At 31.5% G+C, this 23965-nt stretch overlaps 2 protein-coding genes across 2 annotated transcripts in view; both read left to right on the forward strand.

The window, feature by feature from the left end:
• RabX6 (RAS oncogene family member RabX6) overlaps nucleotides 1–23965 on the forward strand; it is a 34238-nt gene that overhangs the window by 4916 nt on the left and 5357 nt on the right. The gene's annotated exons all lie outside the window — the stretch shown is intronic.
• On the forward strand, nucleotides 627–22882 carry LOC140448632 (facilitated trehalose transporter Tret1-2 homolog). The gene is made up of 3 exons (XM_072541730.1): nucleotides 627–996; nucleotides 6404–6485; nucleotides 21438–22882. Exons 2-3 carry the CDS (start codon nucleotides 6440–6442, stop codon nucleotides 22769–22771), a joined length of 1380 nt encoding a protein of 459 aa, XP_072397831.1. The 5' UTR covers nucleotides 627–996; nucleotides 6404–6439; the 3' UTR covers nucleotides 22772–22882.

Consider the following 23965-nt stretch of genomic DNA (forward strand, 5'->3'; position numbering starts at 1 on the left):
TCCTTTTCCATTTGTTTTAAACGTTTCAACGTTTGGCATTCCTTTCACCAGGTAGCTGTAGCTTCCTCCGTGGTTATTGTTAGTTGTTGCCCTGGAAACCATCAGGGTCTTCTAACTCTAATGTCACAAATTGGTCGCATTGCTCCTGTAGTGATCCTTTCCCAAGTTCCCTCCAACATGCATGTTAGAAGACTCTGAGGTTTCCAGAGCAACAACTAACACAGGAAGGAGGAAGCTAAGCGGGCCGCGCTAAGCCATTTCATGAGAACTAAAAAAATTTTTTTGTTTAATTCAAAAATAAAATAATATTTCAAAATTATGTTCGATTCTAATATTTCATGTTCGTATCTAATAATGGAGCCGAGAATTTTTTTTTTTGAAAATTTGTATTTTTTTAGTCTTCTAATCTGTACTCTCAAGTTTTAGTACCTAAAGGAAGATTGCATAAAGTTGTGGGTGCCTTTATATCTAGCATTTGCAACGCTTCATACTATCGTCTGTTTTGATGTACTTTGTATTTTAAATTAAAATCTTCAAAACAATTAACTATAATATTCAAAATATTTAACTGTATTGAAGGTTCCAAAATTATGTCGAAAAGCTTTGTTAACACTTGCGTTAATTAAACAACGCATGTACCTATTAGTCATATCTTATCGAACTACTTTAATATGTGTGTACATTAAGAATTTTTAAGACATATTTATAAACTTTTCAATTAATAACGTTAATCAATTACATTTCAGTGTTGCGACATTCAAAATATATTGCAACACAACTAAATTAATGTATGTAAACAATTCTTAAGCAGTGTAATCCTTTGACGAATAAATTTTGAACAATATATTTTCTATATATTTCCCGGATCGTATTTTAAGTACTCGCAATTAAATAGTGCTGAATTACATAGTGTTTATTTATAAAATTAAGCAGATTATGCATTTATAGTGTGATACATAAAATTAGTCTTTGGAAATACATTATTTATATTTTTAGGTAAGTATAAGATATTTTATTTAATAATTTTGTTATATTTTATTTAATTATTTTGTTATATTTTACTTTTCTTTGGCCATCGTTAGACAAGAAGACTGATTCTTACTTTGCTATTCCTCAGCCAAGATGTTTTCTTTCTTCCCAAGCCTTTTCTTCCCCTTACTCTTCCTTGCATGATGACGTACAGAAGAGAGTATTTATCGTTTCGAAGTATGTGGCCCAGATACGATGTTTTTCTTATTTTAATTGTTGTCATAAGCTTTCTGCAATTTCTCGTTTGAGACTTTCGCAGTCCAAGGAATTTTAAGAATACGCCTATATATAAAAATTTCGAATGCCTCAAATTTTTTTACGGATTGAGCTTTCAGAGTCCAAGCTTGTACCCCAAGTAGCAGTTGCGACCATACATAACATTTGACGAACCTCAATCTGATAGCCATACTTATTTTCTTATTTGTAAACATTGATTTGTATTTTATAAATCCTTTTCTAGCTATTTAAATTCTGACATTTATCTCCTCGTCTTGATTTAACTTTACTTTCACTGTTGTTTTCTATAAGAATTTGTAAATCGTCTATATTTTCTGCCATGATTGCGGTATTGTCTGTAAATCTTATGTTATTAATGAAGTTCCTTACACCTTCAGTTCTTTCCCATAGTGCCTCTTGAAATATTAGTTGGGAGTACACATTAAATAATTGTGGCGACAGCGCACATCCTGGTCTGGCTCCTCTTTGAATTTATATTTGGTTTATCTCACTATCTTCCACGTGTACTACCGCTATTTGATTGTAGTATAGATTTTTGATTAAATTAATATCTTTGGGATCTAGGTGTATGTGTTTTAATGCATGTATGAGTTTAAAATGCTGAATTCTGTCAAACGCTTTTTGTAAATCTATATAACATATGAATACGTTTTTATTATATTGCCTGCATTTTTTTAATAGAACCATCATTGTGCACAATGCCCCTCTTGTTCTCATTCCACCTCTAAATGCGAACTGAATATTGTCTAATAATTATTGTTCTTCACATTTTTCATGTATACGCTGTTGAATAACTTTGAGTAGTATTTTTAAAGTATGGATTTATGACTAAAGTATCAGTATTCATCGCAAGATTTAGGATTACTTTTCTTTGGATCAGTAAAAAAATAGATTTTAACCATTCATCAGGAATTTGACCATCTTGGTATATATTGTTCAAATAATTTAGACATTCCATATTTTCGTCATTCAGAATTTTTAATATTTCTACTGGAATTTCATCCAGACTTGGCGCTTTTTTCCCTATTATCTGTAAATAAGCCCTTGGTGTATTTCTCCCAAGTTTGTTGTTTTTCTTCTTTTGATAATTGGATATCTCCAATATAATGGAGTTACTTATGACTCGTGATATTATTCTCTTCAGTGTATTATCCGTAATTTCATGTTGTGTGTATCGTGTTTCATTTAAACCTATGCTATATCTATCTTGATTGATAGCATGGCATTTTTTTCTTTTACCAAACCTTAATTCCGCTTTGTTATTATCGCAACTGTTGTTGCATTGTATTGATATCTCGATACCAGTTTATTTTCGTTTTTTGAGTTTTCGATGCTGTGGACTTCCTTTTTGGGTCTTTTTTACTAAGACAATGTTGTTTCGATATAATTTTGTTTTCATTCTATTTGTCTCAACTGCATCTTTTCTTTGTCTATTGGTGGTCATATATTACTATTGGCATGAATATAATTTCAAGGAAAAGTATAAAAAAAATTTTAATAAATGTTTAATAAATCGGAAAGCTGGATACGAAATAGTAACATAAGTGATTTATAAGCAGATAATTTATTAATTGTATCACACACACATACCCAAACACACACACACACACACACACACACACACACACACACACACACACACACACACGTATAAAATTTTACTTGTTCTATCTCTAATTATTCGCAGATATCCAGAGGTCGATACTAGTTCTAACTTCCTATTTGTATCACCTGTCGAGTATCTGACTTACTCCAATTTCCCTTAAATCTTTATCCATCTATCCATTCTTTTTTTCATTCATCCGCATAACGTGGTCTACCAATCTTGGGCGGTTTATTTAGATGATTTTCACAATATTCATCACCAAAAAGTCTATAGAATTCGAAATGATATCGTCTTCTCCACAGACTTTGTTCGTTAACTCGGCCATATATGGTCCTCAATACTTTTCTTTCAAAGATTCGTAGTAACTCTTCATCTCGAGTTGGTATTGTCCATCATTACAATCCGTAAGCAAACGTCCTTTTTTTTCATGTAAATATTCTTAGATCTCTGTTATCCTTTTTTTCTGTTCAACCATTCTTCTGGCATAATTCCTAATTTATAAATCCTGTTAAATAAATATACCGAGACCCAAATCAACTCTTTTTCAATAAGTTTAAGAATTTCGGCTGGCAGTTTGTCCGAGCCTGGCTTTTTTTCGTTTTTCAATTTATTCAGAGCATATACAAGTTCTTCCTTTGTTATTTCATCCCTTTGTTTAGTAAGTAATTTGATTTCTTTGTTCCTTATGCTATACCCTCTTCTTTTGTTGATGCTTTTGATGACTTCAACAATGATTAAATTAAAAGGTGCAGGGTTTAATGAGTCCGCCCTAGTATTTCGTTGCCTATGTCTATGGGTTCCGTAACTTGTCTGTCTGTTCTAAGTCCCATCTTGTTATTTTGGTAGTTTCCGGCCATTTTTGACTGCCTTTTTAGAATAGCAGGATTAATTTGTTAGTTTTCCATTCTTCCGGTAATTTATTGTACTTTATAATTTTGTTAATTAATTCTATTAGTTGTTCCATGATGGCTGCTCCACAATAATTTAAAAGTTCATTTGGTGTCATCTTTACCAGCAGGTTTTCTATTCTTCACCTTCTCGAGTATATTTTGAACTTCCTGCGTGCTTATATTCTTCGTTGTGTGAAATATATGTGCATATCATATTTTTTTATATATTTATTTTGATATTCCACTAATTATTTTATTACTTTCCAAATGTTTGTTATTCCACATACCTGTTGCAGACTTTCACGTTGTACTTCTTAAGTTGTTGTACTTTTCTTCTACATTCCAAGTTTTTTCAAGTTGTCCCAGTTTTTATCTGTTACTTTTTCTTGTATTTTCCCCATTTGTATATTATTTAATATACAGTGTGTAAGTAAAGTATGGAATAAATTCGATATTTCCTAAATGAAAAGCCTTTTTAAAAAAATCTAAAACACGTCGATTTTTAAATTTAATGTTCTACATTTTACAATAAAATTTGATTATACAAGATGATATACATTACAGTGATGACGTCATCGGCTCTTTTTGTGAATGTAACACCCTGTATTTTAGGACATTTTTAGATCGATAAAAATGAGCTGATTCCAAAAAAAATTAATACTGGGGGTCTAACGGATATAATTTGAAAGATATGCGCTTAGAAAATTAATTTTTATTGATTTATAATATTAATAAATTATAAATAAATTATAATAAATGACTTGAAAGTAATCCAGTAATTAATACATGACTTAATCTTAAATGTTCGAATCGTAGCCCTTGTTGTATTTGACAGTAACCCTAACGTTGTACAAATTCTTGTAGAACCTTGTTCATGCTTTCTTGAGAAATATTGTTTATTTCTTTACGAATTCTTGTTTTTAAGTCTCCAATATTTGCAGGTTTCGTTTTATAAACAACATTCTTTAAATGACCCCACATAAAATAATCCAAATGATTGAGGTCTGGCGACCTCGCTGGCCTCAATTGAAACCATAAACTTTTATCAAAACCTCCAAGATTAATTGTACTGGGGAATAAATTATCTAAAGTAGGTACGAGATACCCACTTAAAAAGTGAAGGTATGCTGGCCCGTTTAAATTACTTTTGAAATAGTAGGGTCCAATGATTTTATTTCTTACAATGCTAGCCCATACGTTTAGCTTTTGCGGGTATTGTGTATGATGTTCCCGCATCCAGTTGGAGTTTTCTTTTGCCCAGTATCTAAAATTCTGACGGTTGACCTCGCCATTTAATTTGAATGTAGCCTGATCAAAATAATATTTTGAACCAAGAGAGGGTTTCGGTGGCTGTTATCCATCATTATTTCGCAAAATTGTATTCTTTTATTTGGATCATCCTCGTTTAATTCCTGTACAACTGTGCATTTTATTTACTTTACTTACTTTTACGTACTTTGTGTACCGTTGTTTTGCAAACATCGAGATCACTACTAACTTTACGAACAGAAGTGTGCGCATCTTCTTCAAAGGCAAGTAGAACATGTAATGTTATAACATAATTTACAGAGGGACGACCTGATTTGCGTGCATTTTCAACTGTACCAGTTTCTTTTCAATCTCATTTACTGTTGACTGAGTGATGGGTATTTTTGGATATTTATCATTAAATAAATTACACACTTCCATCTGAGTCTCCATACCCAATCATCATGAGTATTTCAATTCTTTGCTTTACACTCAAATTCATTTCTACTTAAAATTAATTCTAAGCAATAATATAGAACATTCACGAATTAATACAATTATTGTACTACTTAATTGTTATTGAACGTTACTAAAAATAATTACAGTTTACTAAAAACTAGAAATAGGCTACTTTTTTGCAATTGATAATAAATAATTTATGTTCTAAGCGCATATCTTTCAAATTATAACCATTAGACCCGAGAATTATACTTTTTTGAAATCAGCTCATTTTTATCGATCTAAAAATGTCCTAAAATACAGGGTGTTACATTCACAAAAAGAACCGATGACGTCATCACTGTAATGTGTATCACCTCGTATAATAAAATTTTATTGGCAAATGTAGAACATTAAATTTAAAAATCGAAGTGTTTTAGATTTTTTTAAAAAGGCTTTTCATTTAGGAAATATCGAATTTATTCCATACTTTACGGACACACTGTATATGCTCCTAGTTGTGTATAATATTCTGATTTTGCTATTAATTCTACCCTTTTTCTATTTACCTGTGCTAGCACAGTCTTTCCTGTGTTACTAGTTGACGCAATTATCTGTTTACATTTTTTATCATGTTTACTTCTTTTGAATCTATTTTTTTGTAGCGTGTTATTTACTATCTTTAATAAGAATTATATAATATTTTATTTGAAAATACGTTTATTTTGGTCTACGTTGCGATTTCCACTTCGGAAATCGTTCTCAAAATAAGTTTAGAAACATTTTTTTTCAAAACTTCTAAAATTTTTCTTAGAAATTTCCGATGTGGAAACCCCATTAAAGATAGTAAATATTTTGTTTGTTTTCTGCAGATTTACCAATTATACTTTTCACAGTGTGTTCGTGTATTACGTATATTACATAAATATTTTAATTTTGTTTATTGAAATTCTAGGTACTTTTTTTGACACGGTGTTACTAGATTGTTGTAATGGACCGAGAGAATTCCTATTTTATATATTGGGCAACGTTTTCAGGTAAGCTTACTACTATAATTTAATAACCAGTAAAGCCATACGACAAGCACTGCCTCACCTCTCCCAGCCTTTGGAATGTCCTCCCCATTCCTTGAGCCCTTGTCAAAGACGTGGTGACATTTTAAATATTGTTGGCTTGCTGCCTCTACTGGCTGCGATCCTGTGCCAGATGGACGCCAACAGAGTCTTCATTTGGTCGGCTCATCGTATTGGTGATATTTCTCTCTGTCTTTGGCCTTTTACCTTTTCTTCTACTACAACTCCAGCGAAGAAATAATGAAATGAGTTATATGCGTGATATCGTAAGTTATCGTATAACTTAGCTGTCCTTATGAGTTTTACTCAGAAGCGTATCAGTAACGGAGAATTTTTATTTTTTATTTAGTATATTTCATATTAAGAACACATAATTAAAATCAATATTTTTGTAAAAAACGTTAAATGGAGTATTACAAACTAAAGTCGGTTCGCTATTCCCAGTCCGAACTGTCTAGTGAATTTAGTAATTATTTTTTTGTGAAGTTAGTTACGTTTTGACAGACTAGAAGTGGCTGGAAATTACTATACAACCATTTAAATGGGAATTTATTAATTTTTGTTCTATTTTATTCTATACCAATAAAGATGAAAAATGTTAGTTGTTATAAACAGTGCATCAATACACTAACACATAATTATAAGTTTTTGTTACACAAGTCGCATTTAGTAATTTTTTAAAGGGGGCACCATTTATAATTTTGCGGGGGGGGGCCTGACGGAGTTTGTTACGCCACTGAAGAAAACAACCACTTAAGTCAATTAATCCAATTAATAAATTGTATAAGAAAGTATATATTTATGTACTTACCTCATTCCATCACCAGTTTTTTTTTGCTTATTCCTTTATTAGACTAAAACCTTCTAACTGATCCACACGATAATACCTAAGTTTGCCTTGTAATTTAACTGCATCCTTGCTCATCTAAAAATATTAACTCTTAAATAACATTTATCATATTTATTAAAGAAAAACTTACCAACATATTAGTTGATGGAACAATTTGGCTATCCATAATAATAAAATTCAATATATAAACTAAATATAACTAATAAACAATAAAACAAACAGCGTGATTCAAAGGGTAATGAAGCAGCTGATAAAGCAGCAACAGAAACTATCAATAACATGACAATTCCTATTATGCAAAACATACCAATTTCAGACCAAAAAACATTAATAAAAACTTACATTAACAATACCTGGCAAGTAAAATGGAACCAAACAGAAGCAAAATTAAAAAGTATCAAACCAGATGTTACTTCTGCTTTACTACCGCTCCCAGCTAAAAGACATGACCAAGTAGTTATTAACAGACTGCGGCTAGGTCATACAAAATTTACACATGGATACATCATCTCCAAGGACCCTCAGCCGATTTGCCACACCTGTCAAATACCATTTTCAGTGCAACATATAATGATAGACTGTCCAGTGTACTCAACAGCAAGATCGACAGCAAAAATAAAACACAATTTGAAAGAAACTCTAAAAGAAGACATCAGCAATACAATAAATTTTATCAAAAATTGTAAACTGTATAACAAACTGTAACATAACATAAAATGTTTGTATTTTCCAAAAGTGTTATGTAAATTTTAATAATATACTAAGTGTAACTTTTCTAAAATAAAGATATACCACCCCGCTAATAACCCTAGGGGTTGATGCGGAAAAGAAAAAAAAAAAAAAAAAAAAAAAAAAAAAAAAAAAAAAAAAAAAAAAAAAAAAAAAAACGAATTAATGAAAATATTTTGTAATAATTCTTCTTTTTCTTCTGTAATAAAAGTTTATTTAAACCGGTAATACTGTGAGATATGAACTTTTGTGTTGTAGGTTTCCAGCTATGAATCTGTCAAAATAGGCACGGGCTGAGCGAATGGATCCTAACATCTAATATATCAATGTATTCTAAAACAGTTTCTGTCGCATTCGAGGATTTCATCTTCTTAGTTTTTTTGCAGTTCTGTCAATATATTATCCTGCGTATCTCTTTACTTCTCTTGTTTGAATTATCTTTTGCTTTTGTTCAGTTTCTGGTAAAATATTCTTGTCTGTATTGGCTTAATTAGATCTTGTAGTTCTTTGTTCATATTTTCTCTCTTCTTTCTTCGGTGGATTTTCTGTTCTTCCTTACGTAGTTATTTATATTCCTCTTCTGCTTGTCGTGTTCGGTGCCCCTGTTGCATCAGTAAATATGCTCTGTTTTTCTTTTCTGTTATAATCTGAAATTCTACGTCAAAACAGTCATTCGTTATTGTGTTTCTTTGTTTTCCTTTTATGATTAGTAATTCTTCAGCTGCTGCTTTCATGATGCTTCTGCACTCTTCCCACTCTTCATTTATGTTTTCATGTCTGTTTTCTAGTATGTTTTGAAATTCTCTATTTTTTTTTGTATTTTTGAGTCTTTCTACATTTGAAATTCTGACCCTTGCCCTACTTTCGACTCAGTAGTGATCAGAATCCGCATTTGATCCTCTTATGGTGTGGACGTTTATTATATTCGATTGGTGTCTTGAGTCTACAATCTATCATATTGATATGAAAAAACGAAATTAAAGATTTTTTATGATCTGAAAAATCCACCAATGTTAAGGTGGGTACACATATGCGAGCCGAACGGTATACGTACCGTATGCGTACAGATCCTTGAAAAATATTCTACATCGTACTGATCGCATACTTATCTCGATCCATGGAAAGCGACAAACCAACAACGAACACACATGTGCGAAATGATTCACTTTATTTATAATTTGGGTACTGATTTATGTTCCTGTTTTTGCTTGTTTAACAAAAATAAAAATATGTACAATAATCAGTTTACTGTTTTCTTACGTCTCTCTAGGAAGGATCACGTCATTCACAAAATGTCGATTTGATGACACAATAAAAATGTTCGCTGGGTCTAGTAAGCGCCGTCCAAACTGAAAGAGCCTTCCTTTGAAGTCGTGAAATAAACCGCAACAATTTGGTTCGCGACGAGTCACGATGAAACAGTACGCAAGCGGTTTTTTCTGCCGTACACATTACCGAATATAGCGTTCGCATACCGTATGCATACCGTTTGGCTCGTATATGTGTACCGACCTTTACAGTTTACCTAAAAACTTAGTGGAAAATTCTAGGACAGACAATGTAATTTTTCGACTTTGACCGTTGGCATTGTTTATAGATATCTGTATTATATAATCAGCATTTTTTTTTTGTTTTGTAGACTGGGATAAATATTTATGAATTCGTGGATTACATATATTTTTTAAATCTATATTTAAAATTGTTATGAATTGAATGATCTGTTTAATTTACGTAGTGTGTTGCGTTTTAATATTTTATGTGTATTTTATATAATATCATCTTGTTTATTACGTAGATAAACGTTGTGGAATAAACCGTTTAACATATCTGTTGTTATGGTTCTGCTCTTATATAATTTTGATTGCAATATTTTCTCGAATCCGCATTTATGTAGCATTAAATTTAGTAATATTATTAGGAAAATGCAATTATTTTATTTGACGATTAACAACAACTTTTATTCGATTGATTTCTTGTTTCATCTTATCATATTCAGTACCCATTTTACGAACACTAACAGCTAAATATTGGGACAAGCTAATTAATAATAAAAAATATTTATATTTTTGGCATCTATATATTGGGACATAAAACTAATATTTTTAAGCATCGCCCTTCTTCTTCTTTAAGTGACATCTCCGCGACGAAGGTTGGCAATCATCATGGCTATTCTGACCTTCGAGGCAGCTGCTCTGAACAATTGCCTTGAGCTGCAACCAAACCACTCTCTCAGGTTCTTCAACCAGGAAACGCGTCTTCTTCCTACGCTTCTCCTACCCTCTACTTTTCGTTGAATTATGAGTCTCAAGATATTGTATCTTTCGCCTTTCATCACATGCCCGAGATATTGCAATTTCCTTTCTTTTATTGTATTTTCCATTTCCCACTACCCATGGAATCCTTAACAATCTTCTAAATGTCCACATTACAAACGCGTTAAGTCGATTAATTGTATTCCGGTTTAATGTCCATAATTCCGCTCCATAGTAGAGTACACTGTGTACATAGCATTTAATTAGCCTTATTCTGAGGGCCAATGTCAGATCTTTGCTGCATAAAATCTTTTTTATTTTCACGAAGTTGGCACGTGCTTTTTCACTTCTGACTCTTATTTCTGCAGTATAATCGTTATTTTCTGTGATTATCGTTCCCAAGTATATCTTTTTGCTCTCTCAATCTGCTGGCCGCCTACCACTAATATTTCGTTTGTATTGTTGTTCTTGCTAATTTTCATGAATTTGGTTTTTTTGATGTTAAGAGATAGTCCGTATTCTCCAGTATATCTTAATATTTTGTTCATTATTCTTTCTAAGTCTTCCAAGTTGTCGGCTATTATGACTGTATCGTCGGCATACCTAATGTTGTTAATTAAACTTCCGTTCAATTTTATGCCGACTGTCTCGTTTACCAAAGCATCTTGTATGATTTCTTCAGAATAAGCATTAAACAATAACGGCGACAGTATGCAACCTTGCCTGACCCCTCTCCTTATCTCCACTTCTTCTGACACTTCTCTTCCAATTTTCACATTTGATCGTTGGCTGTAGTATAAATTTGATATCAATGTTACATCCCACACATCGAGATTCTTGTTTTTGAGTACTTCTATAAGTCGGTGATGTTTTACCTTATCGAATGCCTTGTTATAGTATATAAAGCATACGTAAAGATCTCGATTAACATCCGAACATTTTTGGGTCAGCACGTTAAAAGAAAATAGTGCCTCTTTTGTGCCCACTCCATTCCGAAATCCAAACTGGGAATCACTAATATCCATCTCCAGCTTAGCGTGTATTCTATTAAGGATGATTTTTAGCAGGGTTTTTAAGGTATGTGACATTAAACTGATCGTTCGATAATCACTACAATCACTTCTTATTTGATTATGCAGCTGTTGATACTGAGTTATGTTGATATCCTTTTGCCTTCTTCTGTCCTCCATCATTTCCAAGATTTCTTCTGTCATCCAATGTCCTTTCTTGCATCTGGTTGTTGTTAGTTCTCTGCGACTTGGTTCGATAAATTGCATTTTTAAAGAATTGCCACTGTTGTTCTACATCACCATCAATTGATTTCGGTGTGGATTCTAGGTTTGCATTAATTTCTTGTTTCAGTTCTTCTTTGACTTCTTCTGATTCTAATTTTTGTATGTTTAGTTTACCACTTTTGTAGCTTTTTTGTATCTTTTTTAAGTGAAGTTGGAATTTTGCTACAAGAGGGTTGTGGTCCGACGCCACGTCTGCACCTGGGTACGCTTTCACCGATTGTATTGCGTTTCGGTATCTGTGGTTTATTAAAATATAGTTAATTTGGTTTCTAACGATTTTATCGACCTTGTTAGCTGGCGATTTCCAAGTGTAAAGGCGTAGTTTAGGCAGTTTAAAGAAAGTATTCATTACCGCAAGATTATGTTCTAGGCAGAATTCTATAAGGCGTTCTCCTGTCTCATTTCGAACACCGAGTCCATATGGTCCTACAGTAGACTCACATCTTCCTTCTCCAACTTTGGCGTTAAAATCACCCATGACTACTGTTATATCTCTAGATGTTGTATTTTGTAGGGGTTTCTGAAGGTCATCGTAAAATTTTTCAATTTCTTCCTGTTTTATCGGCGGTGGGCGCATAAATCTGAATAAGGTTTAATTTTCCATGTGTTGTCATCATTTGTATTAGCATAATTCTTTCTGATATTGGTATAAAGCCTACAACTGATTTTGCAACTTTTTTTGCCAATTGCCAAAATTTTTATTTTGTGATTTATTGTTTAAAAAACAATAAAGTTGATTAAAAATGTATTCAGCTGAGGAAAAAGTAGCAATAATAAAAATGTTTTATGCAGACAATAGTGCGCGAATTGTTGTCAGTTCTTTATTTAGCGTAAGATATCGCAATAAACCAATTCCAACCCTTTCAACAATTCAAACGATTTTACAAAATTTTGAAAATACTGGGACCGTGATTTCTAATTGTACCTGTACAAACAAAATTGCTGAGATACCAAGAAATTTAGAAAATCAAAATGAAATAAATGTATTAACAGCAGTTGTAGAAATCCTAAAATAAGATCTCGGACCATTGCAGATCAGTTTAATATTCATAATTCCACGGTCTTAAAAATTTTGAAAATGAATAATTTCCGTTCATATAAATTTCAATATCTTCAAGAACTAAGAGAAGGAGACGTTGAGTGACGAGCGGAATTTTGTTATGATATTTTAGAGAGGGGTAATGCAGACAGACAATTAAAAAAACATTTTGTTTAGTGAGGAATGTACATTTACATTAAATGATGAATCAAATGTTCAAAATTATAGGATTTGGTCGACAGGAAAGCCTGAGGATATTATTGAAAGCCATACCCAATATCGTCGAAAAATAAATTTCTGGTTAGGAATATGGTTTGAACACAATATTATTGGACCATTTTTCTATAAGGAAAATTTAAATTCAAAAAAGTTTTTAGACTTGTTACAAGAAAAGATTTTACCCAGACTTGCAGAAATAGCTCCAAATGAAGAAGAAATTTGGTTTCAAATGGATGGATGCCCTGCGCACAATAACTGGGTGGTTAAGGAATTCCTTAAAAACAGCTTTAATAATTGTTTGATTGGAGCTGACTGTAACATTAAGTGGCACCCGAGATCGGGAGATCTAGCTCCAAACGATTATTTCATTTGGGAACATCTAAAATCAAAAATTAATTCTGACCCAAAAATTTACAGATATAGAAGCATTAAAATTAAAAATGGGAATTATTGAAGAGTGTGCAAAAATAACGCCACGTGTTCTGGTTAATGTTAGACGAGAATTTTACAATCAATTGGGATACTGCTTAGTACAAAATGGTTTATTGTTTGAACATTTGTTATAGTTTTGTTTAGAAATTATCATAAATTATTTTTAGGAATGATCACAGTAAAACTATATTGAAATTCTTTGAATTGTTGTATAACCTGAAATTGAATTGGAGTGTATTATAATATCTTACATTAAATAAATATCTGGCAGTGCTCGCACTATTGCCTGAATATAACATTATCGCGATTTTTCGTGAACTAAGTACATGTCATCAACTTTATTGCTTTGTAAACAATATAATTTATTGCTTACAAAATACTATTTATTGTTAACTAGTAGTAGTACTATTTGAGAAAATTTGTTGTTTATATGTTTATATTCATATGTATTAATCATAAAATAAAAATATTATAACATATATAATATAACATTTATTTCAAAATTCAAATATTGTCAAATATCAGAAACAACACATTCTTGTACCGCCTGTGGCCTGACTTTAAGGGGTGGCCTGAAAAATGTATTATATTTTTGCAAAATTATGGAGTACGCTTAATTCGTAGAACAATTTTAACATTTGGATTTAATGCAGATTTCACTCCACTATAAAAAGTCTCTTATAACTTTTAATGTAAAATAATTAGGTAAGCAGGATTTTTTTTTTCTGAACCATGGTGTATTGTTGTTGTTGTTTGGTAGATTTTTCTATATATACTGGAGCTTATGGTTGAAAAATGTATTATTGATTCTCAGTTCGTTAAAAACACAGAGATTAGCCATGAGTTCTCCATTTGCGTTGACATGGTTTTCATTAAATCTTTGTTTTACTCCTGGAACTATTTCATTTTCGATTCGTGCGTTAAAGTCACCCATAAGAATTAAGGATTCTTCATGAGGTATTTCATCCAGGATGGTTTGCAATTGTTCGTAGAATGTCGCTCGTTCCTGCTTAGGTTTGCAGTCTTCGGGGCTATAGATAGATATGACATTTAATTTTTGGTAGTCCATCTCCATTGTGATGTTCATATGTATTATTCTTTCGGAGATATAACGGCTGTTATTTATGTTATATTTAATTTTTCTATGGACGCTAAGTATACCTACGCCTACTCGTGCTCGTTCTTATTTCTTCACCCCACTGTATGCTAGAAAATATTGATTACTATTTACATGGGAATAAGCCACAATTAAAGGTTAAAATACGTTTATTGACGTTTCAACCTCCACTTCTGAAATCGTTCTCAAAATACAAACATTAGTAAATTAAACAAATTTTGTTTTTTGCTACTTAGTGAAAAATTCTTCTAATATTTTAATTTTATCTGACTCATCTATATTGACAATTCAGACAAACATTATACATTTTAAAGTAGACGACTTTATTGAGTTGCGTTCCTGGGACGACTTTACTTATAAGATAGTTCATTCGATTACATGAAATCAACTTTAACTTGAGAATATCCGTCAGAAAAGATCATAACATGTATTTCGTCTTTAAAAAGACAAATACATGCCATGATGACAGTAAAATTCTCCTGTTAGTGATTCCATAGTAAATTATGAGGGAAAAACCAGGAAAAAAACCTCATAATACTATCCCGACATGGTAAGTATTTGATCGTGCATTTAGTTTACCTTCAATAAACACCAAATTCCGATTTTATGTTTGTTATTTAAAAAACATAAATGATGTATTCTCTATATGTTACTGACTTACCAATACTGATATTTTCCTTTTAATAACTTCCTCTTTCAATATGGGTAACCAGATCCTACTACATTCTGCCGAGGAATTCGCGACACAATTGGTCCCATTTAGCATAATTAGAGCCGCTTTTTTGATTTTTCTCTTTTTACCATCCGTTTCTTTTAGGACTATATTTGAATCATTCCATTGAACCCTATGTTCATTATCCCATGCGTGTTTACATATTTGAGATCTATCAAATTCTCTATTTTTAATATAGGATTGATTTTCACTTATTCTAACATTTAATGGCCTTGGTGTTTCACCTAAATAAAACTGATCGCATTCACAAGGTATTTTATAAATGCAATTCCTTGTCCTTTCTTGTTCATTGTTAGGTTTGGTTTTGAACAAAATAGATCTCAACGTGTTTGTTGTTTTGAATGTTGTTGAAATGTTAAATTTATTTCCTATCCTTTTAAGCTTTTCCGATAATCCTTTTATGTATGGTATTGTTATTTTCCTCGTATTATTCCTTGTATATGCTGTAGAATCTCGTTCTAAGTTGTTTTATTCTATTCGATCCTTTGTTGAAAATTCCTTATTTATAAACAATAAAGGATAATCATTTTTTAATAAAACAGATGTTAACAAATGTTTTTCCTCCAAGAACGAATTTTCGCTAGAACAAGTAATTTTGGCTCTATCGTATAAGGATTTAATGATTCCCTTTTTAATATTAAACGCAACTTAACAATATTGACCATATCATTTTAAAGTCGTCTACTTTAAAATGTATAATGTATGTCTGAATTGTCAATGTAGATGAGTCAGATAAAATTAAATGATTATAAGAATTTTTCACTAAGTAACAAAAAACAAAATTTGTTTAATTTACTAATGTTTGTATTTTGAGAACGATTTCCGAAGTGGAAATTGAAACGTCAATAAACGTACTTTAACCTTTAATTGTGGCTTATTCCCATGTAAATAGTAATTAATTTAAAATGCCACAAGAAAATAGCTTCAGAACAATATTTAGAAAATATTGGTTATAGTCTCTTTGGCCTTTACCTTTCTTCTTGGTTTCTTCGATTGCACAACTTTCTATGTTTTTATTTATCAGTTCTTTTATTATGTCTTGGTCTTTGTTGTTGAAAGAAGTAATGTTCCATGTTGCTAATCTGATTGTGGGCTTATTTTTCCTTCTCGTTTTCCTTTTCTTTGCGTGGTTCGTCATCTTAGGTTCCGTCTAGTTCTGAGGCTTTGAGGATTGATGGGCCAAGTTAGCATCCTACCCATTGTAAAAGAAAACAAGGCTCAAAGAACCAATATTAAACTTAATGCTTAATAATGTGACGGATTCCCTAAATATGTATCAAAATATAATAGAATGTATAAATAAAACGACTATAGAAGTCTTGGGAAAACACATACTAGACCAAAGGAATACAAAAGAATGATGGAGTGAAGATGTTAGAGTAAAGTAGAAGCAGAGATAGCAGAGAAAAGACGGGCACATAACATAATGGTTAATGACAAAAAACACAGAAGATCGGAAATACTACACAAGATGTTGCAACGATGTCAAAAAAATAGTGCTTAATGCAAAAAATGAAACATGGAACAATAAGTGATGATACTTATAACATGTATCATTTAAAATATTGCTTATTTAGCATTATTATCATAATTATTAAATAATAATAAATTAACAGTCAAACAGCTGAATTATATATTTTTTTAATTTGTCCCAATATAAAATATAATTGTTAAGGCTCTCGTAGTTAATTAAGAAAGTTCATTGTTGCTGTGTGTATAATAATATTTGAACATATGTTCTTTCAAGATAATCGTAAGTTTTTCTTATAATTACACATTTCAAAAGCATCTATCTTGATTTGTTCTATTACGATATTTTGCTGAAACTTTCCATAGTTTTATTGTTGAGTCACTTGCTCTTATCAATCCGAATTTGATCTCCTTGTGAAAACCTCTTTTATTTGTTGTTAGTAATCCAATGTAATTAAACCTTTAGACGACCTTAAATAATTATAAACTTTGTACAATTTCGGTCAACATTTAACCTGTTTACTGCTTTTTGATTATATTATTACCACGCGCTATAACAAAGCCCGACAAGAACACTAATTTTTGAGATAGACAAAAATGAAATATTTCTTAATAATGTCCATCTATATTGAAACAATATATTAAAGTCTATCAATAATAATAAAATATTGAAATGGCATGATTGAATTGCAGTATTGACAGAAAAATAAACGAAAATATTGCATATGGTGGCAACTAAATATTCGGACGAGAAATTACTATTTTAATATGGAGTTACATTGCTACGCGCCTGTACAACCGCGGCAATCCTGTCTGGCATTGTTCTTACTAAAGCGGCCCACAAACTGCGTTATTGCTCGACAGTTTTGATCAACGAACAAAACTGTTCAAACAGAACTGTTCAAACAAAAATGACGCAAAACGGAAGTATGTGGCTTGAAAACTGTTGTTTTTGTTGGCGTGCAAAAATGATGGAATAATTAGTTTCAGCTTGATTATGTCTGTCGAACTTGTTCGATAAGCACCTCAACAATTTTAAAAACCGACTATTTATTCATAAGCGGCACATTCATTGATTTTTTTTATTTTATTTTCAATTTATTTTTAAAAATATATATTTCAAATTCAAAGTGTACATTTCTCAACGAATTGTTTCAATATGACGGATCACTTGTTACCAAAATCTCTCTCATTAGATGCTATGTATTTTCTACGTTATTATACGGAGTAGAGGCCTGGACACTTTCCGAAGCTTCTTTAAGAAAACTCGAGGCATTCGAGATGTGGTGTTACAGACGTATTTTAAGAATTTCATGGGTGGATCGTGTGACTAATGTTGAGGTCCTACGTAGAATAAGCAAGGAATGCGAGATTATTAACACCATCAAAAAGCGCAAACTAGAATATCTTGGCCATGTTATGAGGAATGAACAGAGATACGGCGTGTTGCAACTCATTCTTCAGGGCAAGGTATTTGGAAAGAGAGGACCAGGGAGAAGAAGAATATCTTGGCTTCAAAACCTGAGAAAGTGGTTTAATACATCGACAACCGGACTATTCAGAATAGCAGCAAGCAAAGTTAGGATAGCCATGTTGATCGCCAACATCTGGAACGGATAGGCGTCGTAAGAAGAAGAAGATAACAGATCGTCGCCAGATAAATCGAACATTTTTATTAGAATTTATAGAACTCTATCGTAGTTTTCCATGTGTGTGGAAGATTAAAAGTCACAAGTAAAGTGATCGAATTAAGAAAGACAGATCACATGAAAGTCTATTGGCAAGAGAAGTTAAGAGAAGTGGATGCTGATGCAACAAAAGGATCCGTAAAGAAAAAGATTGATTCATTAAGAGCAGGCTACAGAAGGGAGTTCTGTAAATCTGTGGTATTATAATGATCTGTCATTTTTGAAGGACATCGAAACCACACGTTCTAGTGTATCAAATTTAGAGAATGACGATGATTCTTATTATGACAATGACAATAATACTTAGTATACTTCTTCCTATAAGGTGTGTACAAACTAAAGGCTTTTATTTTTTTTTTACTTTATTTTATTCAAAATTGTAAGCGGACAAATACACTTCTCCAAGAAATTAACGCACCGTCTTAAAAATGGGTAATTTTGACGGCTCGAATTTCCTAATTGACCGATTTAAGTGATTTTTTTTAATATGTTATAGCTTTATTCTTTAACAATATCGCTGTGATAATATTGGTGCTAGACAGGTAAATTATCATTGTATACCGAGTGTACCAATCAAACTGTGATTTTTTCTCAAAGTTCGCGTGAATATTCTAGCCTGTGGAATATTCTAGCATTTATAAAATACTGAAATTAAAACCCAACTATAGCCTCATATTTTCTTAACATTCTGTTTTTTGATTCATTCACTTATGTTGGATAATAACAAAGTTAGGTACTTTAACAACTAGCCTTGTTTTTCGTCAATACAGGGTGTTTTTAAATAAGTATGGTGAACTTTAAGGGGTAAGTCTGCATAAAAAAATAATGACAATTTGCTTGATAAACATATGTCCTCAAATGCTTCGTTTCCGACATAGGGAGTGTTGTAATTTTTCTTAGAAACAGACGATTTATTTATTAATCGGTCAAAATAATTTAGACAAAGCTTGAGGTGAAATGATTACCGAAAATTTTAAATCTTCGTAACATCTGACGGTAGCAAGGAATCGTAAAGTCGTTGTATGTCGCTAGAAATAGAGTAGAAATATGTTTATTGTCACTGAAAATTGTACAATTTTATGGACAAAGCTTACAAAAAGTCAAAAAAATAACAACAATTAAAATTTACTAAAATTGCATAATAAAACCTTACGAACTAGTTTACGAATAAGTTTAAGCTGCTGCATGTGATACCCAATTATATATTAAAATACTTTGTTGTTTGTACCTAAACGTACTGTAATTTCTTAGTTATCCGTTAAGAAACTCTTCCACTGAATAATATGGGCTTTCAGATCGATAGGCTTTTGTCAATTTACGGAACCTAAGGAAAGAAGTTGTAGATTTAAGTTGCAAAGGGAGATGGTTGTATAATTTTTTTGCCTAATATAATATAGATTTCTTTACTAACTCAGTGAACGGAATCGGTAAATACACATCAAAGCTTGAATTTCTTTTGGAGTAGTCATGATTAGGTCTTGCTGGAAAAACATGTAGGTGTTTACGAATTAAGCAAACAGTTTCTAGAATATATAGAGAGGGAAGAGTTAAAATCCCGTGATTTTTGAAGTAGCTTCTGAAATGTATTATTCTACTGAGGCCAAAAAGATACCGTATTGCTCTTTAAGTAGTAATTTAAAAATAATATCAGATTGGGCAGCTGTACTAGAACCCCAAAAAGGAAGGCCATATCGAAGATGAGACTCAAACAAAGAAAAGTATGTTATTTTGGAGGATCTAAATTGATTTCTTTTGAAACATATCATATTGCATAGCAGGCTGAGGCTAGTTTTTTACTTAACAAATCGATATGAAGGGATCATTTAAGGTTGCTGTCTATAAAAATACCAAGAAATCCATCCAAAATTTTTCCATCGATTTTTAAGTTAGTGATGTCATTTATAAAGATAAGGAAAAGAAGAGGACCCAGCACTGAATCTTGTGGTACTCCACACACAATGCTTTTGTGACTACAGTCAGTATCATTTGCTCTAACTAGTTGTCTCCTATTCCTCAAGTAAGATTGGAACCAATTCAACGAAATACTTCGAATTCGGTAGAAATTTAGTTTTTTTTTTCGTTTCGTTTCGTTTTAGTTTCGCATAGTCACAAAAACCAATGGCAGTATAAAGATTATTGTTTAGTACTTGATAGACCTCATGTAATACAGGAAACGTAGCATCGCTGGAACAGTTATTAGATAAAAGCCGAACTGACTTTGTGATAAAATGTTGTTTTCCACGAGAAAGGACATAAGTCGGACTTTTATAAATCTCTCAATAATTTTGAATAGGACCGGTAGTAAGGCAATAGGTCTATAGTTGCAGACATTCGATTTTTCACCACCCTTATGAAGAGGAATAATAATGGCTGTCTTTAGGCACTCAGGAAATACACCTTTTTCAAAGGAATCGTTAATTAGTGAGACCAGGACTTACAACACATTATTTGGGAGATTTAAAAAAAATTTATGGATAGTCCGTCAGTACTACAGGAAGATTTGCTTTTGATACTACTGATTGTTTTGGATCAGTTCAGATTTATCAACTGGTCTTATAAATAATGAATTCGAGACCTTTTTTTGAGTTGGGGAGATAGGAAATAGGATCTTGTGGCAAAATAGCTAATGTTATATTTTTACTCACATTAACGAAGCATTCATTTAGATTTTCAGGGTTTGGAAGAGAAAATGTTTCTAAAGCTTTATCTTTTTATATTTGAAGCATATAGTATCTATATTATAAAAACATGCCAACACTGCTAAACCGCAATTTTTTTATCCATGTTTGACATTTGCGGCTATAATCAGCTGTACTTTCGGTAAACTCAACCATACATAGTTATGTTAGGGATAACTTGACATAGAACTGATCGGGAAACCGAAAAGGTTTAATTATAAAATATTAATAATCATAGAATTCGGGGATCACGTTCTTAATTAGACCAACAATTGAATTTCCCAATAGTCACAGGTGGTGATAAATAGAAATCAACAATTATTCCTAACTTTTCACCTTTCTCCTTCACATACTTTCCTATTTTTTAAATAACATTATCTGAAATACTTCCTTAATGTATAATTTTTATTGCAGTGAATTTATACAGTCTTAGTGCATGCACAGTATTTTCATGGTCTTCGCCAGCTTTAGTCAAATTAGCTAGCAATGATACGGATATAAATCCCTTGGAAACACCAATAACAGATTTTGAAGAATCTTGGATAGCTTCTGCAGCTGCTTTGGGGCTTATATTTGGAAGTATATTGGCAGGCGTATGTGCAGGAAAGTTAGGACGCAAGAAAACTGTGATACTTTTTGGCGTATTAGATTTAATAAGTTTTATTTTAATAGCCCATGCAAAACAGGTTAATTTATTTTATATTGCTAGATTTATAGCGGGATTGAGTGGTGGATGTGCAGTATCTGTGATTCCCAGTTATGTAGCTGAAATATCTGACGACGCTAACAGAGGATTCTTTAATTCAATTCTAAGTATTATGGGCGCTGTTTCATCTCTGTGTAATTTTGCTATTGCCCCACTGATATCGATAAAAGTTTTTGCTTACTTTTTTATAGGTGTATTAACTTTATTCTTTATTACATTTGTACCTTTTGTACCTGAAACTCCGTATCACTTCTTGGAACATCAAAATAGTTTCAAAGCTGAAAAGGCTCTTCTGAAACTACGCAAAAGTGTAGACGTAAAAGAAGAGCTAGATTATTTAAGAGAACTTATTTTAAAAAATAAAAATAAAACGGGTTCCTGGAGGGATATTCTTGAGTCCAAAGCAGCAAGGAATGGTTTGTGTATCTGCTGTATTTTACTAATTTTTCAACAATTCATGGGATCCAACTTTTTTGGATTTTACATGCAAACGATTTTAGAAGCTAGCGGAAATATTATTCCGTCTCATATTGCGTCTATTATTGTAGGAGTCATGCAAGTCTGTATTTGTGTTGTTTCCAGTCTTCTAATAGATAGACTTGGAAGAAAAATATTACTCATTACATCTTCTTTGGGTGCTGGTATATCAATGTTAGGAGTTGGTGTTTTCTTCGCTTTTAAAACTCATGGATACAACGTGGATTCCTTTTATTGGTTGCCAACGTTGTGCATGGTAATCTCTGTTGGATGTTTTAACATGGGATATGGTCCAATTCCGTGGACAATTTGTGGAGAATTATTTTCCACAGATGTGAAAGCATTATGTGTTAGTACAGCCTCTTTCGTTGGATTTACTGTATCATTTATAATAGTGGCATTATTTCCTCATATAACGGCAATGTTAGGGTTCAGCACACCATTAATTTTTTCTGGTGTACTGGCACTGCTTAGTAACTTTTATCTTGTTAAATACGTTCCCGAAACTAAAGGAAAGAGTTTTGAAGAAATTCAGTTTATTTTGAAAGAAGGACAAACATCCTGATCATGTTAAGATAAAAGATATTATGCAAATGGGTATATGTTAAGTATTATTAAGTTAAATATGTCAATAGTATTTATTACATAAAAACCTGTAAATAAAGATTTGATATTTTTTGCGTTTTAATGTATTTTAGCTAACCTTTTTTAAATCCTTTATGAATGACAATATAGTAAAATTAAAGAATAACATGCTATATTATAAAAGTTGAAATGGCGAGTGGTGGTGACAGTTTAATGTAGGTTGCATATTGAATATGAACAAAACCTTAGACCATTAAAACTTATAGACACGCCTTGTAATCGTTGAAGCAAACACCTTCTGCGCAAATGACGTCGCACTATGGCAAGAACTTTTAACATTAGATTGAATTTTTACAAAAGCCCTAATAAAATTATCTAATTTTAGATGGATTTTTAATAAAACTGCAATATTTTGTAAAATATATGGAAGATAATCATTTAGCAAAGGAATTAATGAATATTTTTGAATTAAAGTAATTTTGTAAAAATAAATGTTTTATTTGAAAGTATATCTATCTCTTCTTGTTTGATAATGAAAAATAAATTTAAAGGATAGAAAATTTTACTTGTGGGTGGAAGTTTCATTTTAGGGGAAAAATTATGTATATAAATTTATTTATTGACCACAAAATAAAATAGTTTTTGTTAACTTACTTCTAAGTCTATTTACATTATTATTTAGTTTCTCACCCTCATGGTACAATCTTATATTGCAATAATGAAAACAAATTATCTTTATTAGATTAAATAAATGGTTAGTTTGAAAATCATGATCAAACATATATGTTCTTTGTATTCATTAAAGACTGAATTATGCACATTACTCATGACATTTAAGATTAATTTTGTCAGTAATTTTTATTTATTTAATTTGTTTAAATCACACATAATTCTAATTACACTTTCGGCAATTTTCCAAATATGAATAACATCTTTGGAAGGTTGAATTAAATAATTATTAAATATACTATAATTTTTGTGTCTTATGAATGGTAATTGTAAGTTATCACTTTCAATTGCACACAAGTATATTATGTCACAATCTAATGTTTTCTTAATTTTTTTAACTACAAACCCAGCGATATGGTGTACAACATAACAAACATAAGACGACAATATTTTTGAAAAACTTAAATTATTTAAAATGTAATCATGGCACTAGTAATTTCTCTTT

The sequence above is a fragment of the Diabrotica undecimpunctata genome, chromosome 8 (genome assembly GCF_040954645.1).
Source record: "Diabrotica undecimpunctata isolate CICGRU chromosome 8, icDiaUnde3, whole genome shotgun sequence".
Taxonomy (NCBI): domain Eukaryota; kingdom Metazoa; phylum Arthropoda; class Insecta; order Coleoptera; family Chrysomelidae; genus Diabrotica; species Diabrotica undecimpunctata.